Source organism: Rattus rattus, chromosome 10, assembly GCF_011064425.1.
Source record: "Rattus rattus isolate New Zealand chromosome 10, Rrattus_CSIRO_v1, whole genome shotgun sequence".
NCBI classification, from domain to species: Eukaryota; Metazoa; Chordata; class Mammalia; order Rodentia; family Muridae; genus Rattus; species Rattus rattus.
The window spans coordinates 88280562-88301812 of NC_046163.1; the positions used below are offsets into that span (position 1 = coordinate 88280562).

The following is a 21251-nucleotide window of genomic DNA, read 5'->3' on the forward strand; positions in this document are numbered from 1 at the left end:
AGTGGTTATGAGATTCCATTCCTAACCAAGAAATTATCCCTTGATGTTGACTTGCAAAAGAAAAATTACATTTCTGTAATGGATAGTCCCTGGGTATACTAGGCGCATGCCCAAGGGTAGGCCCCATGCCCAACAATGGAGAGCTAACACCAAAATGATATCTGTGGCTTTATGGTATTTTTTTTATATCTTGTTTGGGGCTTTTTAAAAAAATCTTTGATTTACTTGCATATAAGTATATAGTATACAGTGCTTTCCAATACTGGACATTTCTGCGTTTTGGATTTCTCTCTTCTCCCCACACTTCCTTTCCTCCTTTTCTCTCACAGCTCCTTCTATATGTTTGTAAGTGTGGATTTCTTGAGCTTTTAAATTTTTTTTCGATTTTTTTTTTATTTCTTTACTTGCTTATTTTTTGAAGACGGAGGGTATTAAAGAATGGAGTTTAGTGGGTGGGGAGGTGGGGAGGAGCTAGGAGGAGGAGGAAAAACTGTGATCATACTATAGTATATAAAAATGTTTAATAAAATATATGTATATATGAATTAAAAGAAGAGCTATTGAGATGGTTCTGTCTATTATGAGTTAGCTATAGAAGCACAAGTAGCTGATTTTGGGGCCACAAAACCCAAAGGAAGTCCATTTATGTTGTCACAAACCTGTAATCTTAGCACAAAGGAGGCAGAAAGAAACAAGAAGATCCCTGAAGTTCATTAGCCAGCAAGACTAAGCTAATGGGTCCCAGATTCATGGATGTATGCAACTTTTCTTAAAATCTGAAGTGAAGAACAATTAAAAATGATGTAGAAATATATATCTGGCATCTGTGTCCATTGAAACATGGACATAGAACATAGACACAGCACACACACACACACACACACACACACACACACACAAACACATACACATACACACAAACACACGCATGGGCATGGCATGTGTATGCATACTGCTACTACTTGTACAACTACAAAACAAAAAAATAAATCACACACAAAATGCCCATAACCTACAAATTATCCCAGGTTGAAAAAATTTTAGGGTATAGTGCAAAAGAAAACAATCGATACTTGGTTGATCACCACCAAGAAATCATTTTATTTAAAAAAAAATGAACACAACTTGATTAGTACATGTTCCTAGTTTGAGTATTTATAATACTCACTTAGGATATTAACTTTTGAAAAAACTCAATTTAGGCAATTTATTTTTATGCTTAAAATATCTTCAAAACTGGTAGAATATGTATCTTCATCTGACAGATGAAGAATTGTTTCAATCACATGCTCAAAATAACAAGAAAACCACAGCTTTATCAACTTGCTTGGTAAAGATTCCCAGTAGAGTTTTAGAGTACTTTGTTCTACTTCCAAGGGAGATATGTTGCTTTCCCAATTTTGCCTTGGCTTTAAGAATCTATATAAAATATAAAGCAATTTACAGAACTGTGGATGCTCATGTAATCATTTGTTCACAAATCCCTGAGTCAGCACTTCTGTTTTCCCCTCCTCCACAACTAAAGTTTCATCTTAAACTTCACTGCTATCTGTTGTCATTTAGTCACCTGTTTTGCTTACAAATCTAGGGGTGTATTCTTCTAAAATGTCTTTAGTCTGAGCTCTTCAACTCTTCAATCATGCATGGGAGCACAGTATTTCCTCAAAATAGAGCTGTCATACTTCAGGAAGAAATGATAGAAAGAGGGGGGGAAAAGAAGCAAATGTCATGTTTACTAAATCCTGAAAGAGATTTTGTGGGACACAATGTTGAATGTGTTTGTGAAAACACTATCTCGGGCAATCATACTAAGGCTTAAAATTATATGGTTATTCGTAAAAATGTTTGGGCCAAAAGTTCTCATTGCTAGACATTTCTGTGTATGCTTAATTCAAAAAACTTGTCTCTACTTTATTATTATGTAATACTGTAATTATCTTAGTGACCCAAGAAAGAGCAGTGAGATCAATGGCTCCATGTCAGTAGGGTAATCATATCAGAACACATCAAGATAATGACAGTTGACTTTTCATAGGAACTTAAACATCATGTGAGTTAATATTTTCATCCTATCTATTATACATAAAACCTCACTGTAAACACAGTATTAAGAAAGCAAGGGCAGGCCATATTATATCCTTCATTTTTAAGCCTTCTTGTCATTGCTGCTGCTTTGTCAGTAAGAACAGATGTGAAAGTAGAATGTTCATTACATCATTTTGAGCAGCATAGATTGAATGGAAAATTTGCATCCATAACTATGGAGTTATCTGTAACCCAATCCATCTTCATGCCCTCCAACTTTTAGCTTTATAGTGTTCCAAGAAAATCTTTGGGGTTGGTCATTTTCATTCATAAATAAAACAGAGATGGGAAAATGCACTTAATTGCAAGTTTCTGCATTTTCTATCACATTATGGAAGTGTATTTTCCATATTGTGAAAAATAGAACAAACAAATATTTTTAATTACTGATTTTATATGGAGAGATTTCACCTAATTCCGTATCAGGGTAATTGATTATTGCAAGCAAAAAATAACTGCTTGGAAGTATTTATTATAAACAGGAACTTATTTGCCTCCCACAGAGCTGATCCATGTCCAAATTCTTTTGAAACCACCAGGAATTCCAGGCTTCTATCAGAAAGTTAAGAATTAAGGAAAAAGACCCTTCTAGTCCACGAAATGGTTATAGAATTCTCAAGAAAACCAGCTCCTATTCATTTGTACAATAGCAACAACATCGACAATAATAAGAACAAAACACCAGTTTTTCCTCTTATGTTTCAAACTGACTCTAGGAAACATATATATGTCTAGAGAACAGTTCTCTTTGATTTATTTTTCGTATGCTAGAATCAAGATAATATATATTCAACTACAAAGATATGTTTTTCCCAAGTAATTAATACTTTGAATTTGTTATCCTCCTTTGTGTGTCTAACAAAATCTCAAAGTAATATAAGTTGGAATTCATCCCATTAATGTAATTTATTTTCATAATAAAATTTGTTTTCTGCAGGAATGAACGCAGTCACAGTGTTGAAAGGTACAGCCGCTTTTGGAAAAGGATGTGCTGGTGTGCAATGAAAGAAGCATGTAGGGAATTTTCGCCAACACTTTCAATTTAAAGGAACGGGAGTCAGGAACACTACACTTCTATGTATTTGATTTCTACTGAGTAATAGGAATAAATTCTCTCTGAATGAGTACAGAAGAAAGGGGAGTAGCATAAAAGGCTAGAATGATGTTAACAATGAGGGAAGCAGACTGTGGGAGATGCAGGAAGCACATATTTCTGAGAAAGTAATGGCCTCGGGCGCAGCCATCGGCTGGCAGCCCATTACAGTTAGGAAAGATGAAAACCACTTAATACCTGGAACAGAATCTTGGTGCTTTTGTAGACAATTTTTTCTGTCAGGTGGTTAGGGCATGTTAAGTGAGAAGTACCGAGGTGAGGAAAAGACTGAGCTGTAAACCTGCAGCAATGTAATCATGCAATCCACTGTGATATGCAGTCCAACAAGAGCTAACAACAACAAGAACAACAACAAGAACAACAAAAAGCCCCTCACTTCATTTCCACTAACAAGAAATCATACACTAAACAGAACTCAATCATTATAAAATACTGACTTTTCTTTAACTCTATATGCATTTAGGATCACTAATTTTTCAATTTCCATCATGAAAAGCAGGGAAAGGTATCAATGAAGGTCATTTAGTCATATCTGAAATCAGTCTAGTCCTGGGAACTACAGAGTAAAATGCTTGCCTTGCCCACTAGGACCTGAATTCTAATTGCCATCCCAGGGCTACATAGCTATAAATATAAGGATCTTTGGGGCTTGCTGTCCAATCAGTCTAGCCAAGTCAGGGAATCTTAATGACAAACATATTTTCCATGCAGTTATTGAATTAATTGTGGGAGTCTTGTGGTATTACCATAGCCTTAGAGTTTGAAATTCTGAAAAAGATTACAGAAATTATTTTTTCATTTCTAACTCAGTTCAAATAGACAGTTATTGCGAACATTCAAAATAAGTACAAATGTTATTCAATGTATATATCAGTAGCTTTGTTCATGTAGGGAATCACTAATAAAGCATTTGACATGGAGTATCCATAACTCTATTATTATATATTATGTGACAAAGGCAAAATATCAAATTATTATTACATTGAATACCCAGAATAATAATACTTAAAGTTATTTAAAAACAATTTAACTTATATGCATGTATATGTATTTGTGGGGGTTTGTACACATGAATGTAGTACCATGGCACTAGAAATTTGTAAACTGCCTTACTTGGATGCAGGAAATATGTTCTTAAGAGCTGAGACATCGCAGTAGCTCGCCTAATATTTTATATCATTTGCTAAGTAGTAAAAATAAACAGCAGATGTCAGTATTTCTATTTTAGAAGCATCGAAAGAAAACTTTAAGGGCAAAAGACAATTTACTTCAAATAACATAAACCACATTAATTGGGAGAAAGAGCAACAAAAATTGTCAATCTGATGTACTCTGTATCTAGATTATGTGACCCGTTAAAGCCAAGATGTTTATCAAAGTCACTTCAATTTCTTCTAAAATATCCACAAACCTAGATTTTGTTTATACTCTTTGTTCATAAAGTGTGTGGCCAGCTCTTTACCATGATAGAGAATTTGACATATGTCTTTGGAAAGTATTTTTGCTTTGTCTTTCTTTATAAGCATCAGCCTACTTATCCTCCAAACCTCTGTCTGCAATATTTAGCTCTCTGTCCTACAAGCACATCTGACCATAGTCACTGCACGCCTTAACTAAGCAAAAAAGGGAGATACATTAATTATTATATAACCTTAGGTGTATAATGTTAAAGTTGCTTGTGTTTTATTTTTATAATTTGTTATTATGCTACTTCAGATCACTAATCCCCCAAAGATTCAAATTTTTGCTCATTTGTACAAAATATACAGCATTAATCTTCTGTGTTGACGCTCTACAAAAAAATACAAATTACTAAGATGTGGTCTAATTTTTTTTTGCCCTGGAATATAAATCACTCATTCAATCAAGGAATCAAGTTATTAGATTTTTACTTTTACTTCTTGTGTTGTAGTCAGGGACATGTTTCATGAACTCATTTTCTATCTTCTTTGGAAAAACTTCCATTGGTAATTTTCAATTCACATTGTGCAAGAAAAAAACACACAGGCTTACTTAAATGTCCAATAATATATGTCTTCACTTCTGACACTCCAATACACAAATACACACACACACACACACACACGCACGCACACGCACACACACATGCACACACACACACACATACACACACACACACACACACACATACACACACACAGGCACCCACATGCAAACACATACACACTTTTTCTGTGATACAGGATACAAAGTAGCCCAGGCTGGCCTTCAATTAAGATTAAAGAGGGGTTGGGGATTTAGCTCAGTGGTAGAGTGCTTGCCTAACAAGCACAAGGCCCTGGGTTTGGTCCTCAGCTCCGGAAAAAAAAAAAAGATTAAAGACAAGCCCAGCAATATCTAGATATTATACTATTTGCCATAGGAAGTGAACACAATGTTGTTCAATAACTTAATACGTATTTCAGTGTAAATAACTTAAAGCACACATTTTTTGTAAATTTAAATTAATATTTAGTAACTTCTATTCTGAATTATTATGAAATGAAAGTTAAGAGAAATATTTTAGTATTTCATAATTTGGTTGAATTTCAAAGTCACAACTTGTTCATAACAACCTCAGTTATTATTAACTTACTTGGAAACTTTTTCTTGTCCTTAAAACCTTGTGAACATGGTCACGAAATAAACTTATGTGTACTACATACTGTTTGTGAATTATTTCAATGTCATGATCAAGGAAAGACTAAAGAAAGCTTAATCCATATGTTAAATAATGAAAAATGATATTTTCTTAGTCAAATTTTTGAATTATGATTAATATTGTTATATTTAAAAGTCTGTAATGTGTTTTTTATTAATTAAGAGCCCATGCGATAAACGCATGCATGGGCAGTAGTCAGAGGACAACTTTCAGGGTTTAGTTTCTTTTTCGACTATGTGAGTCATAGGGATCAAATTCACATTAGTGCTTTGTGGTAAGTGACTTAATCTAAATCACTTTTCTACAAAGAAACAAATTAAATTATAATGAGTAAAATTTTGGCACATATATAAATGATTTTGGTAGTTGTATAAGATAATGCCTGTAAAGTAACTATATATGTTACATTTCTTGGTATTTACATGTGTTATTTTACTTTAGGAAAATGCAAGTCCCTGGTCCTTGGACACTTTAACTAGTTTATATCTTTCTTTGCCCACACAGGATCAATTTGTGTCCTAAATATTACAAAAATACAATAAATACTCAAAATTTTACCTGTAACAATGTAACTATTCATTATTTTTTTTCAAAATTTTAACCTATTCATTTGAAAAATCGCCAATATCAAATATTCAACCTCCTTTTTTTATCTCTGAAATAAAAAAAATCCTTATTTCTAGATACCTGGAAACACTGCTACATTTTATGAGGAATAGACACTTTAAAACTGCTGAGGGGAAAGGGAAATAAACAGTTACATAATGTCCTTCCTGATCCTTTTCCCATTGCTAAGTACTAAACTAAGAGACTTAGGATATCATAACATTTTGAAAAGCCTATGGCCTGGGAATAAAGTCAGGGAAGAGTGAGCATCAGTCCTTGCTCATGTGACATAGAACAACATTTCCTATCCAATTATTTAAACAAGAAAAAAATTTCCATTTGCCTATCACATACCAAGAGAAACATACACCTTGAACTGCTTATCATTTACCTAGTAACGTCTCAAACTGAATTTTATTCATACTCTTATGTTACAAAAGGGTATTTTCAAAAGAAAAAGGAAAAACACAAAAATAATTCAAAAAAAAACCAGAAACAAACAAACAATAAATCCTGTTCTGTGAAAAAAAATAATTAAGAACCTGGTTTTGGACTTCTAATAAGTGAATCCATAAGGTATGAAATTTTCATGTTGCAATTTGTAATGGTAAGCATAGTGAAGTCTAAATGATTTGGGTATGTTTACACAGCATTCAAAACGAGCCACTAGGGACTCAACTGCAAAGTTGGCTGCTAGAGGAGCCGATGTTGTCATCCGTGGCATAGACACCGGAAGTTGAGAACACTCCTGGAAGTAACTCTACCATTCCCACAGTTTCTTATAAGAAACCCAGATGAAACATACTGCATCATTAAAAAATAAACAACTAAAATAAACAAAAATGATGAGATCAGATAGCAGATTAGTTGGCAAGGGGAAGCATAGCAGTCTAAAATGGAGGAGGGGTTTTCCTGGGGGTATTAGGCATGGCTTTGAATAAGGTCAGAATTCATAATATATATGCATGGAAATGTTATAATGAAACTCATCCTGTTCCAATATTTTACAGACAAAATTCATTCAATATCACCTGGTGGAAGAACCATATTACTGCATTCAAACTGGGCCATCTTGTTCTAATTGTGGTAATAAGACTTTGCAGCGAGTTTCGATAGTGATAAATCAGGCCACTAAGATCTTTTAAAAAGAAACATCACTCCTTAACTTATGGCTTCACTGTCCAACCTTACATAACAGAAGCACTATAGATCCTTTCAGAGAGGAAAATTTTGTTCTTTTATCACCAAAGAAAAAGTTAGCAGCTCTCCAGTGAACTACAGACATTTACACTACCCATTTGCAATTTTAAAAGGCCAAATGCCCTACCTTCCCTACATAGAGGGGATCTGAACCCATGTATTCTTCCAGCACGAAGAACTGATTCCAAACCCAGCTGCGCTTGGTCCGGGACCTTCCTAACTGGAAGTATGGCTTGGATCTGGACCTTGGCAGCTCAGCTTGATTCATCCCAGAGAAACACAGGAAGAGAGCTATAAGCTGTAGAAAACGGCACAGCTCCACTTTGCCCAGCTTCATCTTTTTTTTTCTTCCTTTTTCCTGTGTAAGAAAAAAACCTTGACAAGAGAAAAGGCAAAGTTCTAGTTGGCTTCGTAGCTCTTGCCTCCGGCAGTGTGTCAGCTGGGAGTCCAGAGATAATAATTTGCAGAGTGTTGGACTGGAAGAGGTCACCAGTGCTGGAGAGCCCTTGCCAAGGAATGGCGTAATAAGTTCCTAGAACAGAGACAAGAGCTTATGTCAGAAATCAGAGTATGTAATCTTGCTAAGATTTCAGTTACGAAGAATACTAAATTCCCATGAAGAGTATTTGTATAAACATTAAAATATGAATATGTACACTTACAAAATTATAATAATAGTAGCCACATTTATAAATTACAAAATTACTGCCATTTGAAGAACTATCTTCATTTCACAGTACAATTTTCATCTTCTAGGGACATTGTATGGTATGATTTTTTTCTACATTAATTCTACATCATTGTGAAACGATTATTTTAAAGTTAGCCTTTTAAAAAAATCTTACATTAGTTGTATTCATTGGTCTTAGGATGTGAAAAGCAACCGTCTCAAACCAGGGAGTTTAGCAGATGGATATGTGCTATGTATTTTAAATCCCCCCAGTGAAACTGCAAGGAGAAATAAAGCATGAGGTGATTCACTACCAAATGGTTGACTGAGACTGAGGATCAGACCAATGGCTGTTTTGATGTGTTCCGATTGGATTGTGATCATCTTTAAAGCTCAGTGATTCCCATCTTCTAAGATTCAAACTTATTGTCATTTGCACTGTAGCATGGTTGGTGTATGAGTTTACTGTAGTCGCTTGCTATTCCATAAATCTTTATTAAATGTTTTGCAATAAAACTTTTACATAGTAGGGCCTTACTCTATAAGTAGTAAAAGAACTGACTCATAATGTTCAATAGATAGGCAAAAAAAAGCACTGTATTTGAGAATCTTATTGATTTTGAGCTTGCAACCAGATGGTGCTTCAGGGACAGTGTGGGAAAAGTCCTTACTCAGGTGTATATTTACTGCAGGCACAGCATCCTGGTTATGAAAGGTATAGAAAATCAGTTACAAACAAACCTTGTATACAACCTCAAAGCACAGAAGGATAAGAATTCATGACAAAATTCTCACATAAATCACTAGGTTGGACTTTGTGAATTAATTTTACCTTCTATTAGTAATCATCAAAAGGATGAATCTCCCCCCTCCCTCCCTCCTCCCTCTCTCTCTCTCTCTCTCTCTCTCTCTCTCTCTCTCTCTGTGTGTGTGTGTGAGTAGATAAAAATATCAATAACATAAAGCCAAACATTATCTACCTATTAAAGAAGAAAAAGAATTATCCTTATATTTTATTTTATTTTTCATTTTGTAATAATGGACTATGTAACAAAACACACTGGCTAATCAACAGATGAATACTTGAACAGTTAAAATTTTCAGAAAAAAAGCATACAAAGAAGAAAAAAGTGAGCATAGGACTATGTAATTTTCTTGAGGATATATAAATCAGTTCGCATCGTGGAAGAAAGTAAGAAATCCTAGTAACCTTTAGTCCTGTGAATATTATTACATTGCTTTAAAACATATCTCTATAAAGTTCAGATCCAGAGTGCAGTTCAGAGTGATTCACTATTTAGTAAATAATGTTAGCTGCTACCCATGAGAAGGAGATAATTCTAATAAACTTTTACTGCCTATAGCCTGCTGTGAATTAAAGATCCCCAAATCCAGTTACTAATGGCAAAGTGAAATTAAGACCAGAGTGGGACAGAGAGGCAGGTGAATTAAGATACAAAAAACCACAGATAGGAAGGCTATCTGTAGCTGAGTAGATTAAAACTACTCTGTGATCTAATATGTGCTCGAAAATAGTGGATAAGACCTAAGAGTCGTGCAAACAAATGGGTGCAATAAGAGTGGCGAATCAAAAGTAAAACAAGGTCTGCCTTTCCTACACCAAGCCACCAACTGCATTTTTGGGCACCAGGAGTGATGTTTTGGTCATAGTCAGATGAAAACAGAACAAAGAAGAGTTCCAGCTTCTCTACTTTGTATTCTTTTAATAAATACCTTTAAAAGATGAAAAAGCTAGAATTGAATTATATAGAATAGGTTATACATGAGCATCTTTGAGGCATTGTTTCAGTGTAAAAATATATCCAACTTTTAAAGGAAGTAAACAAGAAATTATTTTTGAAATAAAAAAAAAATGGTTGGGGGTTTAGTCCAAATAATACCGGCCAAGCATATGCATGTTCCCATTCAAATAAATATGAGATTGTGATTCTAAGCTCCATGATCTTGGATGAGAAAAGTTACAAGAAAGGAAGAAATCTCCTAGATTCAGTGTCACACACCTTAGCCTGTCACAGTGACAATTACAGTAGCAATAGTATCCTCCTGGCAGGGTTAACACTTCAAGTTATAAAATGCTTAGAAAGGAGCTTGGCATGTATAAAGGTGATTCAATGTGGCCAATACGGTCATTGTTACAGAAATTTTTTTGTGTTGGAATAATTATCTGGAAATTAAAGATGATTAGTGAACTGATGTTAATTTTTCTATTCCAAGGTTACCAATAGTTAATCTATTGAGATACTTTTTACCCTAAAGGTAAACATTATAAGTAGGCAGATTCAATGGCAAGGAACTATGTACTCATGAATCAAACACAGTCACATGGACATTAGGCCCTACAGTACTTGCTGGGGCGGGGGGTGGGGGAGGGGATTGTACTCTATTTCCAAAAGACACTTTTGGCAAACCAAACACTGGATTGAAATTGCAGTTGATTTATGTTCATTTCCTTTAATGGTATGAGGGTATCCCCTGATGATGGAGAAGGAGGCCAAAATACCAATGTGATTTTGCTGTATAACTTTGGATTCCTCTCAAATTTCATTCTTTCTATGTACAAAATGAAAAGCCTGAAATAAATATCATTATATAGCCTCGGATACTTTTCCCAATTCTTACTTTTAGGCTTTTAAGAATTACATGAGTCATTTATTGTAAACCTGTGATGAGAAACCTATTGCTAATAATTAAAGACAAGAGCTTGAGAAGTTTACAAAGAAATGAGATTGTAATGGAAGCTCTTGGTCTGCTTGAGAAGCACAGTGAACTCTGCAACAAGGCCTGTTCAATTTACTCTTATTGCTTCTTGAAGACTCTTTCTCGTCTATTTAAAAACATTGTAGATTGATTATAGCAACTAGAACAAAGAGGAATATTGCTGAACACATTATGACTCTTGAGATAATATCAACAAAGGGAAGATACCTAGTAATTGTGTGCTCTCTCATTTAAATAGAAGGTTTTGAAAGAAGTTGGCTTAAGAACTAACCTTGACTAACAGATGCATGTACTTTATAGGCCTGGAGCCTAGAACAGGGTAGAAAAAGTCTTTAGAGAATGTCTGCATTCCAATATATTTCATCTCCACTGTGGAATATTAACCAACAATATATGAATTATTTGGCATCTCTATCATATTAATGAATATTATTTTGTAATAAATCTAATGTATTTTATTGCAGAATTTGGATTATTTGTTAAACAAAGTATCTGTATTCTTCTTTGATTTCTGAAGTATTACACCAGGATACTTCAGTTGGCTTTGTGTACAAGATTAAAGAGTGGAATTCTGTTGTGTGATGGAAATAGTAAATAGTAAGAATTACTTGAAAATCAGAAAATAGTATCTTCATACTTCTGATTTGAACTTGGTGTATTCATGGCATATTAACCATTTAGTGGTAGTTGACTATGCAAGGAATATGCACATATATATATATATGTGTGTTTGTGTGTGTGTGTGTGTGTGTGTGTGTGTAATGGTACCACAGAACAATTTATGCATGTGACTGATTTTAAGCAGAACAAATTACATATATCAGCATTTCATAACAAGCCCAATATCATCCCCTATTTGTGTCTCAAACCAAGAACACTACATTTAACCCTAGGTTTTCCATAATTCGTCATTTTCCCTGTGGCCTTCTCACATATCTGAGTTTCACAAACACACCTCAGCAAACATACTTAAGTCAAAGATAAGCAGAAGCTTAAGTGGCCATGTTCTAGGCTAAGCTGTCTGCCCTTGTGGAATAACTAAGAGAAGAAGTCAACTCTATGGAGATGTGGACAACTGATGGCTTAGTAAAAGTATAAACAATCTTTATGGTTTAAAAGGGATGTAATTTCTCCAGATCGTGGTCATGTATAGAAGAAATTCAGATTTGCAGCATTGTAACTGGGGAAATATATAAACTTCTTACATGTGAGAAGAGGAGTAAATGAGTTCAAAAGAAAAATGTTTACAAGGGGAGTATAAACAAGTGGTAAGACTGATCTCGCTGTGAAACAGAAAGAAAAATATTGAAAGATTTAAAAGATATCTTTGCTTGCTATTATACTTTAGAGTATAGGCTTATATTTTATTTATAAAAATTTTACTTTTTCTGAAGTGGTTTATATGAAATATCATTATGACTAGTAGTGATAATCAGCATACTGTACGTATTAAACAATCAGGTCATCAGAGCCTTGGAAAGGAAATGTCAAATGCAATGAAGTAAAGAGAAAATGGGAAATGGTGAGCATCAGCCAGTCAACACCAGTTATTTAAACTAAAATAACCTTGGCAGCAACTATTTCAGTGCAATCTTTAATTTCGCATAAGTCGCCCAGAATTATTATAGGGGTTATTTATTACATATTCAAATTCATTAGAGAACACTGTTTAATCAAAACGAGTTCATTTTTACAACTTTTCTTGACTTTGTTCCTTTCTTAAAATTTATGTAAAACCACTTTTAAAAAATAAACAATTGCTCGTCATGCTGTTAACCAAATGTTTTGTTTAGAAGCAATGTTTTGTTTACTCAAAAGGAGTAAAAGGTTTTATGCTTCAGCATATCAATTGTCAATCATCAAAAATGCAAATTGCCTGTCTGCACCATCCAAATAAAATTTAGCACGATATGAACATGATAGGCCATGTAAAGCAGTTCTTACTTAGATCCTGCACATTAACAGATAACTTTAACAGTTTTTAAGCATACCTAAGAATGTACTGATATGCTCCTTAGTCTTCCAGTACATGGGAGACTGAGGCAAGCTGTCAAGGTTATCCTACCTTATATACAGGCAATTTGGCAGAAAAATACATATGAACAGCAATTAAAAGATCATTTAACAGGCAATGTAGATGTGCAGTACTATGTTTTCAGAAAAGCACATTGTGCTAAATGTTCTACAGAAATAGATGTGATGTGCGCCTGTCAATAGTATGAAAAAAGTTAGTAGCTTAGGTTATGCGGTTATTGGAATATGTTTATTGAAGTCTGCTGTAAATAAGCAGCATTTTATTATAATGTGAGATCCTTTGCTTCCACAGTTCACTGAACCCTATGCAAGGAAGAACTGATGATCTTTGGAGTCTGCATCAAGCATAGTCCTGAAACTGCTTTAAGATATATTTGATGAATCTCATACAAGCACACAACTTAATTACAACAGTTAATATTGATTTTAAGAAAGAGAGCATAATACTGTAAAATTCATAATAGTTTCTTTTTTATTTTTTAAGAATAATAATAGGACATGCTATTTGAAGGCTGATAATGCAGTTATTGAAACAGACAATGAGAACCACAGTCCATAACGGTTGCCTGACAAACACTGCAGAATCTGACTACTAATCCTTTGCCTATTTTGTTGTCTTATAATTAATGCATGACAATACACAAAATAATGGTTGTAGCAATAATATCAAGTGAAAATCATTAGGTTCTTGCTGTATTGGGAAGAAACTGTCATGTTCAAGATTACTGTAAAACTTCACTACACTTTGACAAGCAGAACATTTTAAATCAATTCTCATGAAAGACAACCAACACACTTGCTTAAAAGTAGAAATGCAACAAGAGAAGTAGTTAGCAGGCACTGTGCAGAATCACGATGCATTAGAACAATCTTTCACTGCTGGTTCTTTGGCTAAGTCTGCAAGAGAAGACAGTTCCTTTGCAGATAATCCTTAAAAGAAAGTGGTGTTGTTTAAGCTCCAGGAGGAATTTGCATTGAGGGATATCTAGTTGCTTTGCATAATGAATATCACATTCTCATTATTGCTTTTCTTTATAACGGAGAAACATTCAATATATTTTAAAATAAAATCATGCATTCTAATAATTTTCAACTCATGGGTGGTCAAGTGTCAGAATTCTGCCTTTGAGAGATGACTGAGAGAAGAAGACTTTCATAGTATCAGCCACTTTTCAGACAAGCTAGTAAAGGCAATATCTATGAAACAGTCTAAGACAATATCGGTTCGATACAAAGAATAAAACACTCCGGATATACTGAGAGTTCATGCAAGAGAAAACCATGAAGAACTCACAAATATACTGTTCCTGATATTAGAATATATTGGTAAAGACACAGATAACAAGCATAAGCCACAGAAATGAATTCTATAGAATTCTCACTCAATGCGCAAGGTCACAAAGATCCATTCTTTTGTATTTGCGACAACAGATGTAGGGAGTACTTTTAAATGTTTGCTAAGAATTATTTAGTTAAGTTAATGAGTCTCTTTTACGTTCAATTTTCAGAAGTTCCAATCATTTTCATGAGCAAGAATTATGTAATCATATTCAAAGCTCTTTTTAAACTTAACTTGTAATTTTTAACATAAGAAATCATTTTGATAGCAACTCAGAAAAACAGGAAGTTGGGAATGACAGTTAAGGGTTAAGGAAACTATTTTCTAGAAACTTTCACTGTATTAAAAAAAAACAGACAGTAAACAATATCCAAAAATAAGATTACATTTTCACTACTAAAATAACTTGATTATCAAAAACTAAGAACACTAAGAAGTTATCCGTTTCTACTGAAAAACTAAACAACATTCCATTGAGAATTTTAGAAATAGGGCATCAATTTAGAGCAGTATTTTAGAATATAAAATGAATAAATAGAACCATTTTGATTGTGAAAATAACTAGTAAGCAAGTTGTAGTTTATGGGTTGTTACTATAAATCCTAACTTTTAAAGATGTCTGCTATTATTATCATTCTAGATTTAATCTTACCATCTACAGTTTTTAGCAGGATAATACACGGTTGTGCATTAGGCTGAATTTGAATGCTATTTAACATGACACTCTGTGAGTTTAATATTGATGAAACTCCTATGTACTTTGTGTGTGTGTATATGTGTGTGTGTGTGTGTGTGTGTGTGTGTTTGTATGTATATAATTTACTTTCAATTAGTGAGCCTTGGGAATTTCTGTGATTTGAGATTCCTCACATAATGAGACCATGATGAAATCCATTAGCTCCATAGGCTACACAACATTAAACCACACACCACAAATGGTAACCGGCTTAAGTATAGAGTCAGGGGCCCTAGAAATTAATCACATAGCCTTTAGTGTACATCTGGCTATCAAACATAAAAGAAAAACTTCCCTAAGTGGATAATATACTTAATTGCACTGAAACAGAAACAACCTCTATCTTGAGAGAAAGAAATAAACAGGAAAAAGATACAGGGTTTATATTGAAGGAGAGAAGCCTGTACAAATTGAAAGGTAAACAAAGTAACAAAGCACAGCCCTCCTGAATTATTTATATAGTAACTAAATGGAAGTATTGTACTTCCAGGACTATCTCTTTATATTTCATTCTTATAAGGAATTTTAGCTTTTCCAGTTTTAATTTTTAATTTGCCCTTGTATTACACTTTTCTGTCAGGTGTGATTTACATGACTTCCATGAAAGGCTTCATGTTTCAATAAATACTTTACAAAATAACATGAAATAAAATTTACAAGAATGAAAAATCTATATTACTATAGAAAATGTATGGGTAGACATCTGCATATTAAATGGCCCTGGAAACTATGTCACTAAGGAGTCTTGCAGAAAGACAAGGTGGGGGAGGGGACAGCGATCAAGGGGTTCTCTGCAGAACCAACAAATTCCCAGAGGAGGCACTGTTGTACTGTTGGTCACAGCTAGATCTCCTCTGCTTGTTAGAGGATAGGGAGATGGTCACACAGGACTCTGTCACATGGTTTGTCCTCAGTTCCCCTTTACCACCACAGCAAGAAAAGTCAGACTGCTTTATTCACGGAGGAAACACTTGCATTTCTGTTCTGTCCCTTTGAAATTAACTCATGCATTCTGGCTATTCTAGAAGTTTCTAAAATTCTCAATTTAAGATATATATGTCTTTGAAACCTTCTAATGAAGTAAAAAACATTTTCTATTTCCCTTTTCATCCAAGAAAGAGCACTGTGATGTAATGCAAGCTGTTGAAGCAATAAATTTTATAAGTAAAACCTTAAAAAACTCAGGAAGATTGGAATCACTCAGCAATAATATGTACAACAGAAAACAAATTATGAATTTAGTAGTTTATAGCACCTTTTTGAAAGATCTGGAAAAGTATTTAACTTAACACATAAATGTATTCATTTTCTTTTTTCTTTTCTTGATATCCACATATAGTCTGAGAAGTTTAGATCCCTGATGCTATTTAGAAACCAAAATACTGAATAATAGGAATGTTGGCAAGAAATGATGCCTGAGAAGAGACAGTGGTTTGATTTTTCAGACCAAAAAAGACTGAACAGTGGCCAACAAATATGTTCTCCACCCTCTCTCCCTATTGGATGCTAAAACCCAGAGTCAATTCAAGGGTAAGTTTCACTAATATAACCCTGGCATAAGAAAGAGAACAACTCTCTGACATTAAATCAATAAAAGTAGACTTAGGAAGAGTTGTGCATCTGTCAACTTATAGTTAACACAATTCTAATGACCTATCACAGTCCTTAATTACAGTGATACCTCCCTCTGAGAGTGCACAGTGCCCTTTTAGTAACACTGCAAACTACAATAGCTTCTAGAAGTGTGGTAGGCTGTGCTGCTTGTTTTATTTCTCTTTCCACACACAAAATCTCAGTAAGCTTACTCAGATAAAACTACGAAAACTAGATGCTGCCTCACAGCTTCCACTTAGCCACTGACAAGAGTACACAAGGAAGATTGCCTTAAAGTTGCTGGCCAGACTAGCACCCTACACTTTTGCAGTTACTCTATGCTTTTCAAAATAGCCCCTAAAAACAAAGAAAACCATCTGCATTCATTTCTCTTCCACATAGAATAACAAGAAAAACATTTGGGTCAACCTGATGTCTGTCCAGTTCTTTAGAAAACAAGCTGTTCCAGTGGGTTTCTGGAAGCTGCAGTTGGAATTACTCTTAGTTCTTCCTTCCCCATAACAACTTCTCTTTATAGAGACTCAAAACTACTTACATTTTGCTGACCAGGCATCTACACAAACTTCCCTTTAACAACGCTTACTATTACAGCAGTACTCTGAAAATGCATTTTTTGTTTTGCGCTGGCAATCTATCTTTAACAACAAATATTGTCAATAATTTGCATTTTCAATATGCTGAAATTAATTTTTACTCTCCGTAAAGAGAGATTAAAGTTCTGTTTATCCACCTTTGTAAAAAAATAAAAATAAAAAAAAAAAAACACCTGCTAGGCACTGACATTGTGGAGGGTAATTCTTATTTTTATAAATATTGATTTTAATACATGACTTAAAGTATCTCTTGCAAAATAAGAGGTGCTTTACAAATATTAGATTAGTATGCAAATTTCCACAGTCTTGACATTCTAAATCTACGATTTTTACCCCTAATAGCTTATGATTTTTCCAGTTTAGAGTTAATTCATTTTGGTAATCTTTACTTACCTGAACTATGACATCTAAGAAATCCGAAGGGTTAATTATCTAAAACGTGAAGCCATTCAAAGCAAAGGTCCTTTTGTATTAATCCACGCTGGAAGGCTGGAAGGCTGAATACCAGCAACTAGCCCTTTGCCAAGTGAATCCACGAAGATGTCCAAGTCCAACATGCATTCCAGAGAAGCAGGATGCCCTTTTCCCAGCTCACAACAAAGGTACCAAGAGGTGAAGTAGAGGCAAACCCTGAAGATGCACCTGACCAACGGAATGCTAATTACTAGTGGGGGAAAAAGAGCAACCTTACTTGCGTTCCACATTCACATAAAGCCAAAAAGGTCTAGGGCAGATGGTTCAAAGGATTCCTGCTCCTGTATACACAAGGCACACACCTCCTTCCAGCCTCAGACCTCTGCAAAAAGCGGTGGCACAGTCTGCTCCGCGTTGTGCCTGCATCAGTCCAAGGTCCAGGGAAGGGTCCGCTGGGTACCTCTTTGAGGACAGTGGTGCAGATGGCGAGTGTAAACACTGCATCTGGAGTGGGTTGAGATTGGGATTCACTCTCGCCCTGACTACTTCCCTTGCGTTGCACCTGGTGTCTGTCAACATTGCTTTCCCGGCCGAGCCCGGGAGTACTCAGTCCTCACGCCTGTCCTGCCAGGCAGAAGCAGGTCTCATCACAGCTCGCAGTAACTTGGGAACGCCACGGGAAACTCCGCACGGATACCGCCCCCCCCCTTTGCCCTCCCGCTCTTTGCTCACTTATCTTTCCGGCTCCCCGCGGTGCGCAGCAAGGGCGCGCATCTGCGAGGGCGACCTCCCCAGACCCAAACCAGGCACACACACTCACCTGGGGCCTGGCTACCCTGCCGGCGGCATCAGACATCTGAAACCATGGCGTTTGCATTTAAAAGAATACGCACTTGGCAAGGGAGTTGGGGGCTGGGGGGATCCACGGGATCCAGCTATGGGCGCGGGGCAGACAGAGAGGCAGCAGACCAGCACCTGCTCAGCCCGCCGCAGCCTGCTCTTCTTCCAATCACAACACACTCCGCTGGGCACGGGGACCCTGGGGTCATTGAATGCTAGGGTCCCGCTCTTGGCAGAGACTAAAAAGGCCATCATTACTCCTCCCTCCCCACCCCCACCCTCCACCCCCATCCCCCCCACACGCTAATCCTCTGCACAATAGTCTTGGGTACCAAGTCCGGAGCCAACCAAAGCGCGCGTCCCCAGAGAGGGCGGGAGGGCGAGCCCGGGTGATTGGGAGAGGGCGCGCGGGGGCCGACTTGGGAGTGAGCGTTAGAGGGTGATGCAGATCCCCGCGTTTACCACTGACAGCACCTTGTCTGAGAAGCTACTGAGACTTCTGGACCTGCTGGAGAAACAGGAAGGGTTCTTGGCTAAGATTGCTAAGAGGGAGCCGCTTATAAGGCGTGCGCGCGCGCCACAACCACACACACACACACACACACACACACACACACACACACACACACACACACACACACACACACACAAACACACACACACACTCCTCCGCCAGCTCCTGGCTGACTAATCAGTGCAGATGGATTCCTTTGCAAAGAAATAAAGAAAACAGTTGAAAATGTGAGGGGCTCAAGCCCCCCTCCCCCATTCTTTCCACCACCAAAGTATTTGCATCTTAAACAAGAAAATAGGGGAGTTTTGAGGAATTACTTTCAACCCTTTGCCCTCCCCTGTCGAAGAAGCCTTTATCAATTAAGCTCTTGAGGCACCAAGGCAGTCATAAAACTAACCAGAACTTACAATTTTATTGCTTGATAGTTTTGCCCTTTCGTTCTCCTCGGACTGCCCTACTTTTTCTTTCTTTACTTGCAGCAAATGTCCTCCCCTGCTGTACTCTTTAACGCAAAACTTCCGAGAGGTGTGATTTCCACGCAGGGTGGAATCTAAGAGCTTCTGGAGGCCAGCAAGAGGGGAAGGAGAGAGCAACTGTGCTTTTATTCACAATGCACTCAGCCATCTGCATGGAACTCTCTTTGTTTTCCTCTTTTGGGTGCTTGATTTAACCTGGTGACTTGGTGTTTGATCACGGAGATGAGAGGTGAACAGATCTGTGTGTTGTTCCTTGCTTTTCATTCTACCCGTTCTGGTAATGGACTCCTCCTTCTCCTACCTACTCAACCCACTCCACAATCAGAGCACAGACTTGCCTGCAGACTCTGATTCCTTGATTTCTCCTTCAGTAGATCGCTCTTGCTCTTCGTCCAATTTAGTCTGTTCTGAACTTTTAACTTCCATTCCCCTCCCCCTCTGCCCAGTATTTAAAATGGACTGCACTCAAGTGACTAAGATAGGAGAATCATGAAATCAAAGATAGCTTGGCTACACAGAAACACCTTGTCTCAAAATAAATATAAACAAGAAATACATACTGTAAAATCTTAAATTTTATGCTAGTAATCTAGTCTCTTTGAACTCCCAGTAATTCTGCTGCTTCTTTACTTTCTATTGCTATACCAAAACTAAAAGGGCTTTGGAATATGCCCTTGTTTTTTTTTTTTTTTTTTTCTTAGATCGTATGTTGATTTCCCCAGGACTATGCTTCTCTATGGCCAGGGAAACAGATATGTACACCTTAAACACTGGCATATAGTTCCAGTTCTTTGTAAGGCTCAAATCCTAAGTCTTCCTTGCTCCTGGCATACAATCTGCAATGTTGTGCCCTTCTTCTCAATTTTTGTGTAATGAACTGCCTTCTGGGGCACTAACTTTTCTTATAGCCCTTCTGGACTGAAAAACTACCAAAAAGGTAAAGACCAGGATTCATTTGGAGGAAAACATGAAGGAAGTTTGGATCCTGTAATAAATGTTTTTGTAACCAATGTCTGTATTCATCCAGACATTTAATTATGAGCACACTAAGCTAACTGAATGTTGCTGTGTGTCTGAGTCATTCAACCGGAAAAGGACACTGATTTGCCGTCATTGCATTCACAGTACCATGTTTTCTATTTACTTTTCTGAGAGATGGTCCAGTCTAGCTTTGAAATTCAAACTTTCTATATAACCAAGGCTAACCATGAGGCCAGATCCTCTTTTTTACACAAATAACAATATGAATAAAAATGTTTATAAAAATTGTGAGACTTTTAGCTTTCCACCCCCCCACACACACACACACCTTGAATTTGTACATAAAGATTAATTATAAGTTTGGGTTGTATCCTAAACCAGACATTTTCATTTCACCTGGTTTCCTTACAGAAGTAAAGAAGCCTTCAAACAGAATCTGTATAACAGTTGTAAAAGGGGTCAATGTGTTCAGTCAACCAGAGTATTGGTCTTGGCTATTGTGTTCTCCAAAAGCTGTTCACCTAGCATCTCATTCCAGAGGAAGGTGTAACTTCATTTGGACACAAAGTACATTCTAGAGAGGAAAGGTAACAGATGAGAATGATAAAGCAGAAGCTAAAAGAAACTTCCATCT

General features: G+C 36.2%; 1 protein-coding gene across 2 annotated transcripts in view; it reads right to left on the reverse strand.

Moving 5' to 3' along the window:
* Cdh7 (cadherin 7) overlaps positions 1–18903 on the reverse strand; it is a 94478-nt gene extending 75575 nt beyond the window's left edge. Inside the window, exons 1-2 of one of the 2 annotated variants that reach the window (XM_032914785.1) lie at positions 18627–18903; positions 7795–8199 (exon numbers count right to left, since the gene is read on the reverse strand). In XM_032914785.1, the coding sequence (XP_032770676.1) occupies positions 7795–8199; positions 18627–18683 (462 nt within the window). In that variant the 5' untranslated portion in view covers positions 18684–18903. Of the gene's footprint in view, positions 1–7794; positions 8200–17785; positions 18482–18626 lie in introns of those variants that run through there. The other variant, XM_032914786.1, reaches the window with a different exon arrangement.
* Between the last annotated feature and the right edge of the window lie 2348 nt (positions 18904–21251).